This window comes from Helianthus annuus, chromosome 4, assembly GCF_002127325.2.
Source record: "Helianthus annuus cultivar XRQ/B chromosome 4, HanXRQr2.0-SUNRISE, whole genome shotgun sequence".
Lineage (NCBI taxonomy): Eukaryota > Viridiplantae > Streptophyta > Magnoliopsida > Asterales > Asteraceae > Helianthus > Helianthus annuus.
The window spans coordinates 202,393,586-202,413,735 of record NC_035436.2 but is presented as its reverse complement, the minus strand read 5'-3'; the positions used below and the strand labels follow the sequence as shown (position 1 = coordinate 202,413,735).

The following is a 20,150-nucleotide window of genomic DNA, read 5'->3' as shown; positions in this document are numbered from 1 at the left end:
AGCCAAATATGAAAGCTGAAACAATGAGGCTTGCTGATCTATTTGTATTCCTTAAAGAGAGATACAAATCTCACCAGCACCATCACCGAGCATCACATAAACCAAAATCGTCCACCATTAAACACCATAACAACTATCACCTTTGTTCACCACCACTACAACCCATCACCACCACGTAATCCAAACCACTGCCACCCCCACCACCGTACACCACCAAATCCGCTACCACCTCAAAACACTCCCACCGGAAACCATAATCTAAACACCGAACCCCACGTTAACACCATTTATCAACATTCACGACAATCACCATCATCACCGTACCGTCGCTGCAACACCGTTCACACGACCAATCCGTCCTAACATCACCCGTCATAACCACGTAACCGCCTGCTCGGTAGTATCAGAATCTTATTAGGCGGCGACGGTTATTGTTTATTCATCAGTTTGGTCCGTCGTTGTTTGGTGGAATGAAAAGAGGATGGTGGTGGGGGTTTGGACAGTGGCGGTTTCAGTAATAGTGGTGCAACAGTAGTGGTTTCAGCGATGACGACAATAGTGGTTGGTGGTTTTGGTGGTGGGTTAGTGGTGCAGGCTTGAGAGAGAGAAGGATGATTGTGAGAGGTTGGTGTGAATTTCTTTATTTGTATAAAAAATATGTAAACTTGAAGTTAGTTACACAAATAGTCCCTTAAGGTTGGTTTAATAAATGCTTTAAATAAAATAAAACAGAAATGACAAAATTGCACTTGACTAACAGAGGTTCATGGATGGGGTTAAGTCAGTTGGACCAAAATGACAATAGGAACCCTTTTAGACACACAGACAAAAAATGAAACATTTAGACTATACTGACAAAACAGACCGAGCCAAACAAGAGTAACTAAAATAACACTTTATTCATAAATAAACAAAAAGTGTGTATTTAACTTTTTTTTTAAAATCAAATCAAATAAATATACAAAATAAAATATGGAAAACCGTTAAAATTGAAGAATTAAAATAACAATAATGTAAAGGATCCAAATGAGTGTAGAAACAAAAAGCAACACACAACCTTACTAAAAACTCTACTCTCATCTTCTTCTTCTTCTTCCAAACCCTACAATCACAATCACAATCCAACCATGACATTATTCACTTAACTATGGGAAAGGGGGAACAACAACAACAGCAGCAGCAGCCTCTACCCATCACTCATCCACCACAATCACCTGCACACAATTGCTCCTCCTCCTCCTCCTCCTCCTGCTGCTGTTTGTTTCGCTTCAAATGCCTCTTTGTTGTACTTCTTGGACTTTCACTCTTCCTCTCTGCTGTTTTCTGGTTGCCCCCCTTCTTCCGTAACCGGGATCTGGATCTAGATTCTCATTATAAAGGTTTGCGCTTTTCATTTCACTATGAGTTATTAGGCATTGGCTAATTCATGCAGATAGATCCCCCTATGTATGTGCTTGTGTAGTTAGGGTTCATTTTTTAATTTGGATTAATTGTTTTAGGTTTGCAATGTCATTCATTATTAGGTTATTTTTTATTTATTTCATCCACCTCTGCTGTTAATTGGTCTACCTGTATTCTTAATCACACATTTAGAAGTAGTTTCAATTAGTATACACCATAGTTCAGTTGTCAATATCGCTATAGCGCGCTACATAGCGTATAGGTCTAATGTCGCTATTAGGGTTTTAGCGATGGATAGCGAGAATAGTGACCCTTAATTTTTTTTTTTTAACATAAATAGCAATTAAATATAGCAATAAAATAGCTGGATTTTCGGTTTTTGTTAAATTTACATGTAAAATAGCATCTATACCAGGGTATTTTGATATAATTTACATATAAAATTAAGAGTTAAATGCCATTATAGTCCCTGTGGTTTGGGCCATTTTCCCAGTTTAGTCCAAAGGTTTCATTTTTCGACTGTGGGTCCAAAAAGTTTTCACCGTTGCCATTTTAGTCCACTGGGTTAACTTCATCCATTTTTTCTGTTAACGAGAGGTGCCATTCGGTCATTTTATATGGCCAAATTTCCATTTTAGTTAACAGAATTACATATAAAATGACCGAATTGCCCTTCTCGTTAACAGAAAAAATGGATGAAGTTAACCTAGTGGACTAAAATGGCAACGGGGAAACCTTTTTGGACCCACAGGCGAAAAATAAAACCTTTGGACTAAACTGGCATTTAACTCTAAAATTAAAAAAAAACTTCTAGTGTATCGCTATTTATGTAATAGCGCCTGCTATTTATCGTTATTCGCTATGTAGTATATAGGTACCTTATCGCTATTTATCACTATTCGCCATTAACAACTATGTATACACTTGTGGAGTTGTGGGAGAATACATAAGTAGAAGGTAATAGCTGGATAACTTGTGCATTCTCAAACATTCTAGACTCTAGAGCCTTGTCTTCTTATTATTGTTTTGACTTTCTTTTATGCAAGTTTTCATTAAATTTCATAATAAATTTCTTGTTTTGTATCTTTATTAGTTGATAAAATATTCAGTCTATTGAATCTCTCTTCTGACATTATTAATCATAAAAAAAATCTTAAGTAGATTTATCTTAGAAAAGCTTTTCTTTTCCATTAGGCTGGTGGGTGTGGTTTAAAGCCCCTAGGGGCTTTATCACGCGACGTAAGCGCCACGTAAATTTTGAGATAAAAATGGCGCCCCTTTTAACAATGATGGTGTGGGATAAAGCCCCACTAGCGCCCCCACCTAATTAAATATCAAAAAAGAAAGAAAAAATAAGCAAAATCTGATTGGTTAAGAGGCATGGGGCCCACCAGATGCACCCATTCACGCCCGTTAGTGGGCTGGCGGACAAGGGATAGCGTCCCCTTGTTTACGAGCAGGGGGTGGGGAGGGCGCTATGGGGCGCCAAAATTGGTGATGTGGCGGGGTGGCGCGAGGCCACACCCCCTGGCTTTAATGGCAAATTAACAATAATGAGAATAGTTAATTTTGTATTGTGTACTTAAATATTTCAAAATATAATATATGATTTCTATAAAATGTTTAAATATGAATAAATCTGAACATCTATGCATAAACTACTCTGTGTTTAAAGGCTAAAGTTAGTGTTCTTTACTTTTTTTTTTTCAACGAATGATTGAAGTTTTATGTTAAATAGAAAGCCATTTATTTTTTCTGTTTGTAACTGATGAAATGAGTTTTGTTACATGGATAGTTTGATTTACTATGTAAAGGCATGGTCTGTTATACAAGTTCGAATATTTTTTTAGAAGATAAAAATATGACCGAATGGTAATTTATTCATGAATTATGGTATTTTTACATTTTTTTTTGAAACAGTGCTCTATATATTAATTTAGTATTATATAAACTTGAGGTCTTAAATCTTAAGGGCCTCAAGGCAACAATGTTTTTTTGTTTTTATTTTTCTGTTTAATTATATGGGTTAACCCAAATAGATTGAATCTTTTTCTTTGACCTACGTCCACGGCTGCAACTAGGGTTTATCTTTATTTCGAGGTGCTCGAGAGAATTACAATGGCTTATCATCTATATAAAACATTTCAAGGGTAAACAACTTGTTGGAAAGAAACTGTAATTTAGGAAACTATATCAGGTCTTGATCCTGTTAATTACTAGGACCGGCTGCCCTGCTTCTTTCCCTCAGTAGTTTGGCTCCAACGATAACATTTTTGACCAACAGAATGCTGAACGTTTCAAAAGGGTCTTAAAAAACAGTACTTAAAAGAAAGGGAAATTGGAAAACAATAATCCCATCTTTCTGAAATTGGCCGATAATAATCCCAAGTCAGTTATTAGCCAATAATAATCCGACCTCGTCCAATTTTTTTGTAAAATAGTCCGCCGTTAAAATAACTTAACGGAGTTAAGTGTTTTTCCGAATTACAAACCGATGTTTTAGGGCTTTTGATCAGAACGAGGATACGAGTCGATTGATGTAAAACTTACCTCGAAATACTGCCCCCAACCCACGAAAACGGTGCTTCAATTCGGGTGTTTAACTTCCAATTAACAAAATTCAAGCCATTTCGAACACAATTTCGAGGTAAGTTTTACATCAATCGACTCGTATCCTCGTTCTGATCAAAAGCCCTAAAACATCGGTTTGTAATTCGGAAAAACACTTAACTCCGTTAAGCTTATTTTAACGGCAGACTATTTTACAAAAAAATTGGACGAGGTCGGATTATTATTGGCTAATAACTGACTTGGGATTATTATCGGCCAATTTCAGAAAGATGGGATTATTATTTTCCAATTTGCCTAAAAGAAATTTGATTGTTTTCCTGATAATCCCATGTTCTTATAGTGCTTTATTTCATGCCATAACTTCACCACCTAATTCGCAGTAACCGATGCTCTCTATCTTACTATCTTGTCGTCTAAAAGTCAACTAAAGTTTGATCACACGATTTGACTTTTTCACTTTCCAGGTCATGATATAGTAGCAACTTTTATGATTCAGAAGCCATTGTCTTTACTGCAAGATGATTTTCAACGCCTCGAGGGTGACATATTTGATGAAATAAGAGTTCCCACTATAAAGGCATGCATACTCTCTCTCTCTCTCTCTCTCTCTCACCCTCGGTCTTTCTCTCTCATCTCATGTATTATATTAAGGAAAAATTACAAGTTTTGTCCTTATCTTTATACCACTTTTCAGGCGGTGTCCTTTTTAACGAATGTTGACAGGCGGTGTCCTTTACTAGGTATTTTGTTGCAAGTTTAGTCCTTTACCTAGGTATTTTGTTGCAAGTTTAGTCCTTTACACCCAACAATTAACAGGGTTTTTTAACTGGGTTGGGTGTAAAGGACTAAACTTGCAACAAAATACCTAGTAAAGGACATCGCCTGTCAACATTCGTTAATAAGGACACTGCCTGAAAAGTGGTATAAAGATAAAGGACAAAACTTGTAATTTTTCCTTATATTAAACTTGTTTGTTCTTCAGGTTGTAATCTTAACAGCAGAAAGAAACGACACATCAAATACAACCAAGGTTATTTTTGGCGTTGATCATGATGAATACAATCCGTACATTTCATCGTACGCAAGAAGCTTAGTAAGAGATTCTTTTGTCTCTCTTGTTCTAAAACAACCACCTCTACGCTTGACCGAGCCTCTGTTTGGGGAACCATCTTCTTTTGAGGTGTTGAAATTTGTTGGCGGAATAACCGTCACCCCTGACCAGAGTGCATATCCGCTACAAAAGGTCCAAATACGGTTCAACTTTACTTTGAACTTTTCTATTCAACAAATTCTCGACCACTTTGGTGAATTGACTAGCCAGCTCAAGTCCGGCCTGCATCTTAGTCCATATGAGGTAATAAACATAAACCGCAAATAAATCAAATTGAAAATAATTTAATCTTGAGTAAAATGCCATTTTGGTCCCTGAGGTTTGGCTAGTTTTGCGACTTTCGTCCAAAGGTTTGTTTTTCCACATCTGGATCCAAAAGATTTAAAATCTTGCCATTTTCATCCGGCTCGTTAACTCCATCCATTTTTCTCAGTTAAGTCAGGGGTATTTTGGACTTTTTTGTTAACTTAAAGGGCAATTCGGTCTTTTTCACTTTATGTATAAGCATTTAGCATACAAGTATTCAAAATACCCTTACTAAATAAAAAAAGACAAAAACCCCCTGACTTAACGGAGAAAATTGGATGGAGTTAACGAGCCAGATGAAAATGGCAAGATTTCAAACCTTTTGTATCCAAGTTCGGAAAAACAAACCTTTGGACGAAAGTCGCAAAACTGGTCCAACCCCAGAGACGAAAATGGCATTTTACTCTTTAATCTTCAAAGATTGTGATTTACTCGGTTTGTTGTCGTATAATGCAGAATTTACACGTTAGCTTGACGAATCCAAAAGGTTCGACAGTGGCTCTCCACACGACTGTGCAGTCATCAGTTGTTCTGGCGATCGGGACTCCATCAATGGCTAGGTCCAAACAGTTGGTTCAAACCATTAAGGGTTCACCGACGAAAAATCTGGGCCTAAACAACACTCAATTCGGGCGGGTCAAGCAAATTAGTCTTTCGTCTTATTATAAAGGTTCTAGTGGCGGCAGGGGAAGTCCGACACCTTCTCCAACTCCACTACCTCATCCTCCTCCACAACCCCACCATAATCACCACCATGATAAGCAACTGCCGCCTGCAAAGCCACCGTCACCATCAAAACATTCCCCTGCACCTCACAATATTCACAATGCAAAGCCGCCAGATTGTCACTCTGGCTACAACAGGAAGAAGAGTTATAGTAAGCATCCTCCTGTATTCTCTCCTGTTTCCCAGCCAGTCCCTTCACCACGTACCCCTCCCCCACGACCCCTGCGGAATCTTTCGCCACCACCACGACTACCACTACCGCCACCACCATCGTCATTACGACCGCCAGGCCCGCCACCTCTAACCGATATGATCCCTGCATCAGGCCCATTGCCGAATGTAGTTTTTGCACACACTCACCCTCCTTCAAACAGTGATGTTGCAGACCCTCATGACATGTCTCCGTCAGGTTCATTTTTGCAACCTTCGTGTAAGTTAACACGCGACATACTTGTTTTAAACCTTTTAGGGGCTGTTTGTTTAACTCTTAATGAGGCTCTTAATGGTTCAGACCTCTCACGACCTCTCACTGGTTCAGCACTTAATGGTTCAGACTGTTTGTTTCACGAGCAGATGTCTGAATGGTTAAGATTTATACAGAGTGACTGTTTGTTTCACGAGCAGATGTCTGAATGGTTAAGATTTATACAGAGTCTGAATGGTTAAGACCTCTAATCTGAATTGGTCAGACATCTGTCTCTGAACGGTTAAGTATTATACAGTTTCTTAATGGTTCAGACCTCCTCTTACTGGTTCAGCACTTAATGGTTCAGACCTCTTACTGGTTCAGCACTTAACCATTCAGATGTTGCCAAACAGCCCCTTAATTATGATATTGTGCATAGAATTGTAAATTGTTTATGAGTAACTAAAATAACTGAATGTGTTTGGCAGCGGCATGTGGAGGTTTGGTGTTGGGTTTGAGGACGATTATGACATTTGTCGCTGTCATCATACTGCAGCAACACTAAAGAGTGTTAGTATTCTATAAAGGGTACTTGATGTTTTGTACAACCGAAACGATGATGTTGGAGAAGCGGGGAAGCATTGCCAAAAGACGAGCATGCCCTCACAGTCCTACTTCTAAGTGGATATATAATTGTGTCGTCGGTTGTGATTGTAAATATTTGAAGTACAACATGTTTTCAGGTCAAAGTCACGGAGGTGACAGGCCGAACCAACCAACCACGTTTCACGCTCTTTATGTTCTGCTAATGATCTCTATTCAAGCTCGAAGGAATCGCAACACCAACATTTGTTTTACAAATCTTTTGCTTGCTGCACTTATCTAGTTCATCTTGTAGTTAAACAAATGTGTCGTTCCTCTTAATTGTATGTGCGAAAATTAGATTATGTAAAACGATCTATGCAGTTAATATCGGTTATATCGGCCCCCTAGTAAAATATCGGTCTCAAATATCGATACTGATAATATCGGCGATATTGACCGATATTTGACCGATATAACCGATATATCACCGATATTTGACTGATGTATCACCGATATTCGACAGATAAAACCAATATATCACCGATATATCACTGACTTATCAGTGTTAAATTGCTGTATATATACATTCTGTGTTATATTAAAATTACCGATATTCCACCGATATCTCACGGAGATGACCTATATCTCAAATATCGGTCCTTGAACGATATCCGATATTTTACCGCATTAACTGCATAGAAAACGATAGTAGAATTATATGCTTAACCTGCTATCAAAATAATAAACCAAACCTCAAATTTGTGCAAAAGTACACACTCTGCATTTCGAAGTAACTTTAAAAAAAAAATTAAGTATACAAATGTACAACATATTAAAAATGAATGATTGTAAGCCATTTGTCACTATTTAATATATAATTAGGATGTAACGTGTGAATAAACTAAGGGTCTGTTTGGTATGGGGTAATGGAATGAATGAGAGAATGGAATGGACGAGGTAATGGAATGGACAACGGAATGAAATGGATCATTCCATTCCATTGTGATGTTTGGTTACTCATATGTGAATAGAATGAATCATTACTTTGTACAATATGATAAACAAAAAAAAGACGAATTAACGAAACATAATTGTAGTAAAAACGACAAAAATATAATTGCCTCAATAATAATAATATATTAATGGTAAAAAAATTAATAATAATTTTTATATATATATATTAATATCACTATGAATAAACAATAAACAATAAACATAACAATAACAATAACAATATGTTTCTTTCCATTCCTTGAAGGAATAGAAAAAAAAACACCTACATGCCAATGAATGGAAATTGTTATATTTGGAAGGAGTTACATTCCTTTGAAATGCTCCATTCCATTACCACATGATAACCAAACATGTTTCTTTTCATTCCATCAGAATGATCCATTCCATTTCATTCTATTCCTTCGTACCAAACACTACCTAATATTGTTACTAAGCATTAGGATTAATTCATATTAGTATCAGAATTTTTTTTCTTGATTAATGGAAACTAGAAGCTAAGCCCGGCTGAACGGTGCGTTTGCAAAATTTGTTATGCATGTTACGGTGGTCGCATTAACATGGTTAACTGTATAAAACAAACGTATATTGTCAACATATATAACCTACGATACTCAAAAGATACCCTATTTTGAATACAACTTCATTTTAACAGATTTATAGTGGGACATAAGGAAAAAAAAATTAAACACAACCACAAAATTGTCTTTTAGAAAATAAAAAAAGTTACCAAGCGAAAGTTATTAAAGAAAAATCAAACCAGTTAAAAGTTATCGGGTTAAAAGCACATGTGAGCAAGTGTGATTTGAGTTGAGAAATATACTTGTATGAACTCACTAACAAAAAAAAAATGTAAATATTCATTATCTGATCATGGGTGTCACAATCATACTTCTAGTTACATAAACCTGATCAAAATGCAAGAAATGTTTTTAATGTTTTTTTTTTAAATTATTATTATTATTTATCGTTACCGTTACCGTTATCGTTATTCTTATTGTTATTCTTATTGTTAATCTTGTTATTGTTATTACTAGCTTACAACCCCGTGTATTACACGGGTTGAGTGACGAAAAATATAAATTATAAACTTATATATAATCCCTTATTAATGAAATGAATTATTTAGATAAATTAGTAAAAATAAAGAACAGTTATATTTTCGCTACTTGTACATGTAATTTGATACTTTATTAGTAACTATAGTTTATATCCAAATAATATATTTTATCTTAACAAATATATATGGTTAGGGTAAAATGAAAACTTCTACAAGTTGTGAGAACTTAGAGAACTCAACCTTACAAAAGGTTTTTTGAATTTTTTTATAGAGAGTGTGAATGAACGGGTAGAGACTCAAAGTATTAAACTTTTTAATTTTGGATTCAAGTGGTTAAAACCACTAAAACATAGGGACTCAAAAAGTAATTTACTATTAATTAAATTTGAAATTATACGTTTGATCTCTAATTATATTAAATAATATTATACTTATTATATTATTTGATACATTTATATTTGTTATAGATAATTATTATTTAAATTTGAATTTAGACGTTTATCTCCAACTATATTATTAATATTATATTATATTTTGTGTATAAAATTAATATGTAATACTATTATTAAAAGGGATGAGGCACGACACGTGTACAAAAAGATTTTCGTTTATTAATATAGGAAGATTACTATTGTTATTATTATTATTATTATTATTATTATTATTATTATTTTCCCCTCCCTTTCTCCTCCTTTTATCTTCTTCTTTTTTAGATAAGCTCAAAGTCTTTGTCCTTTTCTTTTCACATGCTTCCCTTAAGACATGGGCCTTCTTGTAACTTTAACTTTGTCATGAGGTATTGAAAGTTGCTTTTTGTAAAAGAAAGTCCACTCTTGGGAACTTGAGCTTATTTATCCATTATTTCCTCTTTAGCCACGTTCATCCTTGTATTCTAAAGTAGGTGGGCATGAGAAAAGCAAGTTTTGACTCCATGTGAGTCTTAAAGGCTTGTTTTTATATTCTGGTTTAGAAGGCAAGTTATTTTTAATAAAAGTCTTTACCTGTGTATTATCTGTCCTTAGCAAAAAATTATTTGATAATAAAAAATAATAAAACTTTTGACAACTTTTAATAACAGCTAATAATTCTTTTTCATTTATATGATATCTTGTTTCAGTATCACTTTTCTTTTTAATAGAGAAATATTTAAAAATAGAAAGAACACTCAAAAAGACTTTATAAGGAAAAGGGAAATTTTTTTACTTCATGGTGGATGATTTACACTGGAAGATGTTTAGAAAAGATACAAAAGCTTAAGTAAAATACAACACACTTTTTTAGTACATAAAAACTTTTTTAAACACTCGTTGAAACTTCATGGCTTTTCTCCTTCCTTTCTCCTCCTTATATCTTCTTCTTTTTTAGATAAGCTCCAGGTCTTTGTCCTTTTCTTTTCACATGCTTTCCTTAAGACATGAGCTTTCTTGTAACTTTAACTTTGTCAGGAGGTATTGAAAGTTGTTTTTTGTAAAAGAAAGTCCACTCTTAGGAACTTGAGCTTATTAATCCATTATTTCCTCTTTAGCCACGTTCATCCTTGTATTCTAAAGTAGGTGGGCATGGGAAAAGCAAGTTTTGACTCCATGTGAGTCTTAAAGGCTTGTTTAAATGCCTTATCTTCGAATAGTAAAAATCTGATGATTTGAATATCATTTTTGGATTAAAGGATTTATAAAATCCTTAATTATCAGATGTTTGACCCTCATTTTGAGAATCAATACTCATAGTGTCCTTGTCTTTTTGTTTATAGCATATTGGACACATATCTCTTGGATTCATACCTTTTTATGATCCCTAAATAAGCAAACTCTTTTTTGAGCCTGAGGACTCGATCTTGTTATGCCTTTTTTCTAAAAATTGGATTTTATCTTCTAAATATTTTTTGGCTGATGGTGGAGTATTTTTTGCTGGAGAAATCATGACAGAAGAAAACATATTTTTCCCACCATATGTTCTAAATCAATTTTTAAAAGCAGCTTGCAATGCTTGGAATATTAATTTAATTCTTAATCATCTTCTGTAATGAACATCATTTTCATTAAAGTTATCGTCTCTTTTTACCCTACACCGGAGGTAGGAAACGAAACCAGGTTGTGCTGGATATTGCTGAAGGATCCAAAGGGGAGTTACCTAAGGCCTCTTAGGTTTGGTGTGAAAGAACCTAGTAAAAAGACCCATGGTGTAACCCGGCAATAGTTTGGTCAAAATGGAAAAAAGGTACGGAAGCATGTTGGACCCTTGTTCTTTTTAATTTACAAATATTTTTAAATAATTGATACTCTTAGATTTTATAAGGAAACTTTTAACAAACAAGTTCAAACAAAGTTTTATTTTATGTTTCTTTTTATAATCTAGAAAAAAAAATTACTTTTTAGGTTATTTTATTACTATAAATAAGCAACAAATTTAGGCATAAAGAGTTGTACACCAAGCATTGGGTGTATTTCAAAAAAAAATTGATTTTCCATTTTAAACTTAAAGGTTTTCATCTTTTACATTAAAACCCTTTTGGTTTTTTTACTTTTAACCAAAAACTTTTTATATTTTTCAATTTAACCTTTACATTTTCTATTTTCAACTTTGTTCCTCCATACTTTTCACCTTTTGCAAGTTTTTTGTTTTATGTTTCTTTCTAAATTTTGCGAGTTAACACCCGGTTACGTGTGTGTGGGGTTCAACGTTTTTTCGTCTATTTTTCTCATTTGACAGACCCATCGCAACGCGTCTATTTTTCCATGTTTGACAAGTTCGTCGCAACGTGGCGGTCATAGATCCAAAACGCCAAGCCCCCACCCCCTTATGCGTGATTCGGCGTTATTTTCCAAAAAAAAAAAAAAAATCCCGAAGCGTGTTTTGAATCACGCCAAAACGGCAAATTGTTGGCCAATCACATGAATCCCTCTTTTTCTTGGCCAATCCCCTTTTTTTGGTTAGTTTTTTTATTTAATTCTTTACACTCCTTTTAACATAATACCCACATCCCCACTACACTCATTTTAGAAAAACGCCCAATAATGTCCCTTGCTGACTGCACTGTCACATGGCGAAAAATACCCAAGGGTGGGGGCATTATTCACCCTTACGACTACGCATGGTCTTACATTAAGAATCTAGAAAGTCTTATAAACTATACATATAGGATATACCACTCCTACCGTAATCAAAATTGCTAACAAACTTAGGTGGCCAAATTTTCGGTTAAATAGCACCATCTCCCAAAAGTAGAAATTAGGAAATTGATATCTAGTTATCTAAAAACAAACATTTTTTTTTTGGTGTCAATTAACATTTTTTTGTTACTTTTTAGGTTATTGATACTCTACAGTTGAAGCTAGTAGAGAGAGACCGACAAGTAACATTTTTTTTCTAGATTATAAAAACAAACATAAAATAAAACTTTGTTTGAACTTGTTTGTTTAAAGTTTCCTTATAAAACCTAAGAGTGTCAATTATTTAAAAATATTTCAAAATTAAAAAGAACAAGGGTCCAACATGCTTCCGTACCTTTTTCCGTTTTGACCAAAATATTGCCGGGTTACACCACGGGTCTTTTTACTAAGTTCTTTCACACCAAACCTAAGAGGCCTTAGGTAACTCCCCTTTGGATTTCAACAATATCTAGCACAACCTGGTTTCGTTTCCCACCTCCGGTGTAGGGTAAAAAGAGACGGTAACTTTAATGAAAATGATGTTCATTACAGAAGAGGATTAGGAATTAAAGTAATACTCCAAGCATTGCAAGCTGCTTTTAAAAATTGATTTAGAACATATGGTGGGAAAAATATGTTTTCTTCTGTCATGATTTCTCCAGCAAAAAATACTCCACCATCAGCCAAAAAATATTTAGAAGATAAAATCCAATTTTCAAAAAAAGGCATAATAAGATCGAGTCCTCAGGCTCAAGAAAAGGTTTGCTTATTTAGGGATCATAAAAAAGGTATGAATCCAAGAGATATGTGTCCAATATGCTATAAACAAAAAGACAAGGACACTATGAGTATTGATTCTCAAAATGAGGGTCAAACATCTAATAATTAAGGATTTGATAAATCCTTTACTCCAAAAATGATATTCAAATCATCAGATTTTTACCGTTCGAAGATAAGGCATTTAAACAAGCCTTTAAGACTCATATGGAGTCAAAACTTGCTTTTCCCATGCCCACCTACTTTAGAATACAAGGATGAACGTGGCTAAAGAGAAAATAATGGATAAATAAGCTCAAGTTCCCAAGAGTGGACTTTCTTTTACAAAAAACAACTTTCAATACCTTCTGACAAAGTTAAAGTTACAAGAAGGCTCATGTCTTAAGGAAAGCATGTGAAAAAATGCGAGAGTAACTTGTGTTTGATAACATGAATGCGAAAAGTTTGGTAATTACGATTTTGATGGCACACTTTGCACTTCGCATCGCTTAAGAGCCACCTTTATGCTTTTAAAGTTTGGTGCACCTAGTCCGGACTATAGCAAGTGCAATGCATATCCGGGCAAACATCAGGCTAGTGCGACTCGAGTCGTGCATACAACGCAGCTAGTCTTGTACGAAGGTGCGAATCTGGGCACAAGTCTATTACAGTTGGCCCGAATGGTGCGACCTTGGTCGTGTGCTTGTGGTTACAAACAGTGTCATGATTTAATATTACAGTTCTGATTACCTATTTAAGTCCAATTGATATGCAATTAATCATGTTTATCATAGTATTAATTTGCATGTCGGATTCTTGTTTGTGCGAGTATATAAGTGGACATATGAGTTCAATTTTTATATGTAGAAAAAAAAAAAATTCACAAAGAGACACCTTTTTCCAGCAAATTTGAGATGATCTGATATAGACTAGAAAATGGGATAGGAAATCGGACCTGTTGATTCTCACAGAATACCAGGAATGATTCTTCCAAAATTAGTTGATTCACGAAGAATACCGAAAATTGGGGTTTTCACACACAAAACACACACTAGTGAATTGTGAGAAAAATGATTGTTCATATATTTCAAAAGTGATTTATCTCCTCCCACTACATCCATATAAATAACAATCTAAATTGAAAACAGGCCTCAAAACACACTTGGGCCAAAAGCTAGAACGAAATAAAAGTCCATCAGAAGCAATAAAAAGCATAAAATGATAAATAACTCTTAGAAATAAGCGTTTTTGGGCCCGAACGATGACCCAAACAGCCTACGGCGTTTGTAGAAAGATGGGTTTCGTTCACGATCGTTTCGCCTGATCGCACGCCCAAAACGGACCCCGTAGCCCAAGTTAGAGCCATTAGTGAAGCCCCTTTTATCACACGATCTTGGACCTCCAAATATAAGATGGCCCGCTCCTCCATTCTTGGGCCCGCATCATGATCACTCTCTAATTCGTTTCACATCACCGTGTCTTTTCTCACAAACATGAAAACACCAAAAAGTAATGTTACCTCGGGTGTCTAGCAATGCACACTGTTCCAGTTGTATCCCAAGAGACAGACGTGTTCGTACAGGAGTAGGCATGAAAATTGTTTTAAGTGACCCGTGTTGAACATCTTTAGTTTGTTCAAGTGTTGCAGTCAAGAACAAAGCCGAAGTCTCTACTCGTCGAATACATTAGTTTGAAGTTTTTTTTACGTTTACGTAACCTTTTAATCTACATTTTTTTAAATCCGTTTTGTTCCTACAAATTTCCCATTCGTATAAAAAATATTGTTGTATTTTGTAAAGCACCCACCATCCCTGGATTATAGGCAAAGACCAAATGCAATCTGTTTAAAGGGGGGGGGGGGGGGTATAGGCAGGAAGGAAAGAGAGAGAAGGGGTGTGGGGGATTGGATTGGATTCGTTCTTTCTTCTACATTTTTCATATCACAAACATACAACCAGCCAGCCTTCGTATATTTGTTTGTGACCCGATTTCATATTTCTCTCTCGCGCTCTCCAATTTGCCGATTCGCTCCCTGAATGCCTCACCAGTGTTCAGGGTCTTCTGCTCTCTCATTTCTTTCTTTCTTTCTTTACATGCCAATTTGATTTTGGAATTTCATTAACATGTGAATTGTTTGCAGTTAATTGTGGCAATCTTCCAACGGAGGAGCGAGGGAATTTACGACGGTGGTCGGAGATTAGCGGCCTGGATCTTGCAACTAATATATGCAATATGCCAACCCCAAGTAAGAACAAACATACATACATAGATACATACATATATATATATATATATATATGTTGTATCTTTCTATATTTCCAATGTATGATAATAAACATGTTTTGTTTTGGTTTTGGTAGGCATAATGTGATGGCTAATCTCCTATGGAAAGACGAACCCTCTGATAGATTTTCTTAGAATCTGCTCGATATTATTAGCATGTATGTGTTGCAACAGCCATTCTTACCTACATTATATACACCAGGATGGCTGTAGTCATTGATCGCCCTCATCAAACATTTAAGCCCCTTGCCAGACTTCCAAGATGCAGGCTCCAATCCTACTCTCATTTGCGCGATTTCGCCCAAAACATTACACACATCCACAAAAGCTATTCCACCCCATGCCTTTCTGTAACTACCAAAGACTTTGAATCACCCAACCCACGAATCGAAATCATCTGCGGTCGCAAGGCGCCAAAGGTTCATGCGCTTGTGGCTGAGGTCGCCATTGCATTAGCATCAGGGGTCAAACCCACGCCAGTGCCAACCGGCCTTGGCGGGGCATACTATTTGCAGTCCAGAAAAGGTAGCACCATTGCGGTTGTCAAGCCGGCCGATGAAGAACCCTTGGCATTCAACAATCCTAAAGGTTTTGCCGGCCGGATGTTGGGCCAGCCTGGGATGAAACGTTCTATCAGGGTAGGGGAAACCGGCCTCCGGGAACTGGCTGCATATTTGCTTGACCATGGTGGCTTTGCAGGCGTTCCTCCATCAGCACTTGTTAAAATATGTCATGTCAAGTTTAATGTAAATAAAAACAACATGGGATTGGCTACCAACCCACCTTTTAAAATCACATCAATACAACGATATGTGGAACATGAGACAGATGCAGGAGATCTGGGCCCGTCGGGCTTCTCGGTTAGTTCTGTTCACCGTATCGGTATACTTGACATTCGGCTCCTTAACCTTGACAGACATGCAGGGAACATGCTTGTGAAGAGTTTTCACGGTAGCTATGTTGCTGGGATGGTTGAACTTGTCCCCATTGACCACGGGTTTTGTTTACCCGAGTCATTAGACGACCCGTATTTCGAATGGCTACATTGGCCCCAAGCTTCAATGCCATTTTCGGAAACGGAAACTGATTATATCTCAAATCTTGATCCGTTTAAAGATGCTGAACTTTTAAGAACCGAGCTTCCATTAATCAGGGAGTGCTCTGTCCGTGTTTTCATACTTTGTACCGTTTTCTTGAAACGGGCAACTGCTGCTGGACTTTCTCTTGCTGATATAGGTCAAATGATGACACGGGATTTTATCGGAGGTGAAGAAAGTTGGAGTATTTTGGAGAATATTTGTGTAAACGCAAAGGCTAACTTGGAAATGGAAATAGCAAGTGGCGGAAATGATGAAGTAAAAGAATTCGATCAAATGTTTGCGTTTGATAAGGAGATTGAGGACGAGCTGAACCCGAATGAGGGTGTTTCTATACAATCAGCAACTGATAAACTACCAAAATTGAGTACGTTGAGTGATGCATGTTTGGTCCGATTAGTACAAGAATGTGATATTAAAGACGGTTGTAGTCCAGCTGGGATACCAATACTAAGAAGCATGAGCTTTGCGGCTCATACCAACAATCATGATACAGGAGTGTGTGTTTCGTTTGAGGAAATGAAGGAAGACGAATGGTCATCGTTCTTGGAGTATTTCAAGGAGCTTTTACCAGAGGCTTTTGAGGAGAAAAAGAGCACGGGCTTGTTGAAACAGAGGTTAGGAAATTCTTGTGAATTCTGAAGAGAACGTTGATTTCGTGAACAAAAGCAGCTGCTAATTGATTCCAATGCAAGTAGCTGTACATTATACATGGCCAAAACTACTACTATTACTGTTGTAGACTGTAAATAACTTATACGTCGGAAAAGCGAAAGGCTAATCTGCCATCCTTTCCATCTACCCTTTAGGTTACTTTCCCTTCTTTGTTACTTTTACCCTATATAGAAGTCAGATAAGTAATTGTACAAAAACAAACATCTCAATTGGTGCATAGGTTTTAGGTATATAGGTATGTTTAACGTGTACTATACAGATCTGGATTTATCAGACACTCTTTATTTTGTTTATTTGGTACGAAATGAAATGAAAGAGATGTATTCATCATATATGTACTTAAATCTATACATTAAGCTACAGTTGAAGCTAGTAGAGAGAGACTGACAGATGATTAATGTACTGCATACAAAGATCAAATCTGCTCTAGCTCCATAAGATGTTCTTGAGAAGCATAAAGAATTGGAAGCCTAACCCTCGGTTGGTGATCACCGGTAACAGATCTATCAGGGCAAAACACTATATATAAACTTGCAGATCCATCCATTTCTAGCCAATACAGATGCTGACCAGCACCATAACCACCAAGAAGTTTATACGATGTCTCAGACTGATCCATAGCAATACACATGTCATCGTTACCTAATAGGACCAACATGAACAACAAAATAGCAACACACATGTCATCGTTACCTAATCAGATCAACACGAACAACAAAACTAGCAACAATCTACTTACTAAATGATGCATGTTGTGAATTAGGTTAAAATAGCAACACACGCAATCGTTACCTAATCGGATCAATACGAACCATAAAACTAGCATCGATCTACTTACTAAATGCTGCATGTTGTAAATTAGGTTAAAATAGCAGCACACACGTCACCGTTACCTAATCGGATCAACGTGAACAACAATACAAGCAACAATCTACTTACTAAATGCTGCATATTGTAAATTAGGTTAAAATAGCAACACACACGCCACCGTAACCTAATCAGATCAACACGAACAACAAAACTAGCATCAAGCTACTAAACGCTGCATGTTATAAATTAGGTTGAAATAGCAACACACACGTTATCGTTACCTAATCGGATCAACACGAACAACAAAACTAGCATCAATCTACTTACTATAATGCTTCATACTGTAAATTAAGAAAAAATAGCAACACACACGCACCATCGTTACCTAATTGGATCAACACGAACAACAAAACTAGCAACAATCTACTTACTAAATGCTGCAGATTGTAAATTAGGTTAGCAAGACACACGCCATCCCTTACCTAATCGGATCAACACGAACAACCAAACTAGCAACAATCTACTTATTAAATGCTGCATACTGTAAATTAGGTTAAAATAGCAACACACACCATCATTACCTAATCAAATCAACACGAACCACAAAACCAGCATCAATCGACTTACTAAACGCTGCATGTTGTAGATCAGGTTAAAATAGCAACACACACGTCACCGTTGCCTAATCGGATCAACACGAACAACAAAACTAGCAACAATCTACTTTCTAAATGCTGCATATTGTAAATCAGGTTATAATAGCAACACACACGTGACGCCATCGTTACCTAATCTAATCAACACAAACCACAAAACTAGCATCAATCCACTTACTAAATGCTTAATCTACTACTGCCTATTGTAATTTAGGTTAAAATAGCAACACACACGCCATCGTTACCTAATCGAATCAACACGAACCACAAAACCAGCATCAATCGACTTACTAAACGCTGCATATTGTAAATCAGGTTAAAATAGCAACACACACGCCATCGTTACCTAATCTGATCAGCACAAACTACAAAACTAGCATCAATCCACTTACTAAATCCTTAATCTACAGCATATTCTAAATTAGGTCAAAAATAGCCACAAAGTTAGGGTTACAAAAACTCACAGGCAGCAAACTCTAACTGTGTCTGGTAAATAAAATCCAAAACTGCAGACATATCTCTCTCAAACTGATGAAACGGTCCTGTATCAAAATTCAACTTCCGTAACTTGCATAATCCTTCACCAATCTCCATCATCGCACCTTTATGATTCTATTTATAACAAAGTTTAAACATATTCACAAACAATTGTTGAAACTAATTGAACATTTATTCAGAAACTGAAGCAATTGCAATTCGTTCGAACAGAATTGAAGATAACCTGATTGAATAGATGATGAAAACCTACAGAGCACTGCAAAATTCCGTGAACGAGATATCGAATCGGATCTTCGGAATCGTTCCAGATTTCTTCTAGGTAGTCATGACATCCGTGGTAATCTCTACTGTTGAATAACGCCACCGCTTCCGTGAACTTACTGTTACTGCCGTTAACGGACTCGTTATCATCATCTTCTTCTTCGATTGAACGTCGACCTGGTGGAAAACGATAAGATGCTAATGGCTTGTAAGATATTGATAACTGATTTTTGTACGGAGAAGATGGAAAATGGCGGGAGAGTGAGGGTAGATTGGGAAATAATGAAGGGAATTTGTTGAGTGAGAGTGAACAAATCGCCATGATTTTGCTTTGAGTTCCATTTTGTTGCTTGTTTCATCACCCTACTTATGGTTCATGTGGCTCAAAAAATCATCAACGTTTTCCAACCATAAATCAATTTGATAGTGCAAATTGGGTCGGGTTAACAAGTGTCAATATGGAATCGGATCTTCGGAAGCCGAGCCTCACGACGCTCGAGCTCGGCTCGTTATGTTATTATGAAGCTCGAGCTCGAGCTCGGCTCGGTTCGTTATGTTATTATGAAGCTCGAGCTCGCGCTCGGCTCGGTTCGAGCCTACTTATTTAAGCTCGAGCTCGGCTCGAGAGTAAATCCCAAAGCTTGAGCTCGGCTCTCGAGCTATTTTGAAAACAACCTCAAACTAGTTAAAAGCTCGGCTCGAGTTCGCTTCAATATTGCTTAAATGAAGCTCGAGCTCGGCTCGCCAATGTTGTTGTTATTATTATTGTTATTGTTATTGTTATTGTT

The 20,150-nt window shown here is 36.4% G+C and overlaps 3 protein-coding genes across 5 annotated transcripts; 2 read left to right on the top strand and 1 right to left on the bottom strand.

Annotated features, from left to right (window-relative positions):
* The first annotated feature begins 994 nt into the window (after window positions 1–994).
* Window positions 995–7,686, top strand: LOC110938019. Of its 2 annotated transcripts, none has more exons than XM_022180493.2 (5): window positions 995–1,379; window positions 4,437–4,549; window positions 4,955–5,326; window positions 5,846–6,524; window positions 7,010–7,686. In XM_022180493.2, the coding sequence occupies exons 1-5, from the start codon at window positions 1,148–1,150 to the stop codon at window positions 7,084–7,086; spliced, it is 1,473 nt and encodes a 490-aa protein (XP_022036185.1). In that variant the 5' UTR covers window positions 995–1,147; the 3' UTR covers window positions 7,087–7,686. The 2 variants fall into 2 exon arrangements, with proteins under 2 accessions (XP_022036185.1, XP_022036184.1); XM_022180492.2 differs by having other exon boundaries at window positions 5,846–6,545.
* A 7,243-nt stretch (window positions 7,687–14,929) lies between these two features.
* LOC110938020 (phosphatidylinositol 4-kinase gamma 8) lies at window positions 14,930–17,432 on the top strand. The gene is made up of 3 exons (XM_022180494.2): window positions 14,930–15,138; window positions 15,223–15,327; window positions 15,443–17,432. Exon 3 carries the CDS (start codon window positions 15,569–15,571, stop codon window positions 17,102–17,104), a length of 1,536 nt encoding a protein of 511 aa, XP_022036186.1. The 5' UTR covers window positions 14,930–15,138; window positions 15,223–15,327; window positions 15,443–15,568; the 3' UTR covers window positions 17,105–17,432.
* On the bottom strand, window positions 17,404–19,807 carry LOC110938021. Of its 2 annotated transcripts, none has more exons than XM_022180495.2 (3): window positions 19,325–19,807; window positions 19,068–19,215; window positions 17,404–17,779 (listed from the first exon to the last, which is right to left on the bottom strand). In XM_022180495.2, the coding sequence occupies exons 1-3, from the start codon at window positions 19,682–19,684 to the stop codon at window positions 17,553–17,555; spliced, it is 735 nt and encodes a 244-aa protein (XP_022036187.1). In that variant the 5' UTR covers window positions 19,685–19,807; the 3' UTR covers window positions 17,404–17,552. The 2 variants fall into 2 exon arrangements, with proteins under 2 accessions (XP_022036187.1, XP_035844692.1); XM_035988799.1 differs by having other exon boundaries at window positions 17,404–17,830; window positions 19,325–19,734.
* Between the last annotated feature and the right edge of the window lie 343 nt (window positions 19,808–20,150).

Excerpts from the sequence above, each read along its gene's own strand:
- LOC110938021 (XM_035988799.1), bottom strand. The coding sequence starts at position 19,684 with ATGGCGATTTGTTCACTCTCACTCAACAAATTCCCTTCATTATTTCCC. Across the intron at positions 19,216-19,324 it reads TTCATCATCTATTCAATCAG|AATCATAAAGGTGCGATGAT; the intron begins GTTATCTTCAAT and ends TGTTATAAATAG. Across the intron at positions 17,831-19,067 it reads ACAGTTAGAGTTTGCTGCCT|GTAACGATGACATGTGTGTT; the intron begins GTGAGTTTTTGT and ends TGATCTGATTAG.
- LOC110938020 (XM_022180494.2), top strand. The coding sequence starts at position 15,569 with ATGGCTGTAGTCATTGATCGCCCTCATCAAACATTTAAGCCCCTTGCC.
- LOC110938019 (XM_022180492.2), top strand. The coding sequence starts at position 1,148 with ATGGGAAAGGGGGAACAACAACAACAGCAGCAGCAGCCTCTACCCATC. Across the intron at positions 1,380-4,436 it reads TCTAGATTCTCATTATAAAG|GTCATGATATAGTAGCAACT; the intron begins GTTTGCGCTTTT and ends TTCACTTTCCAG. Across the intron at positions 6,546-7,009 it reads TTCATTTTTGCAACCTTCGT|CGGCATGTGGAGGTTTGGTG; the intron begins GTAAGTTAACAC and ends TGTGTTTGGCAG.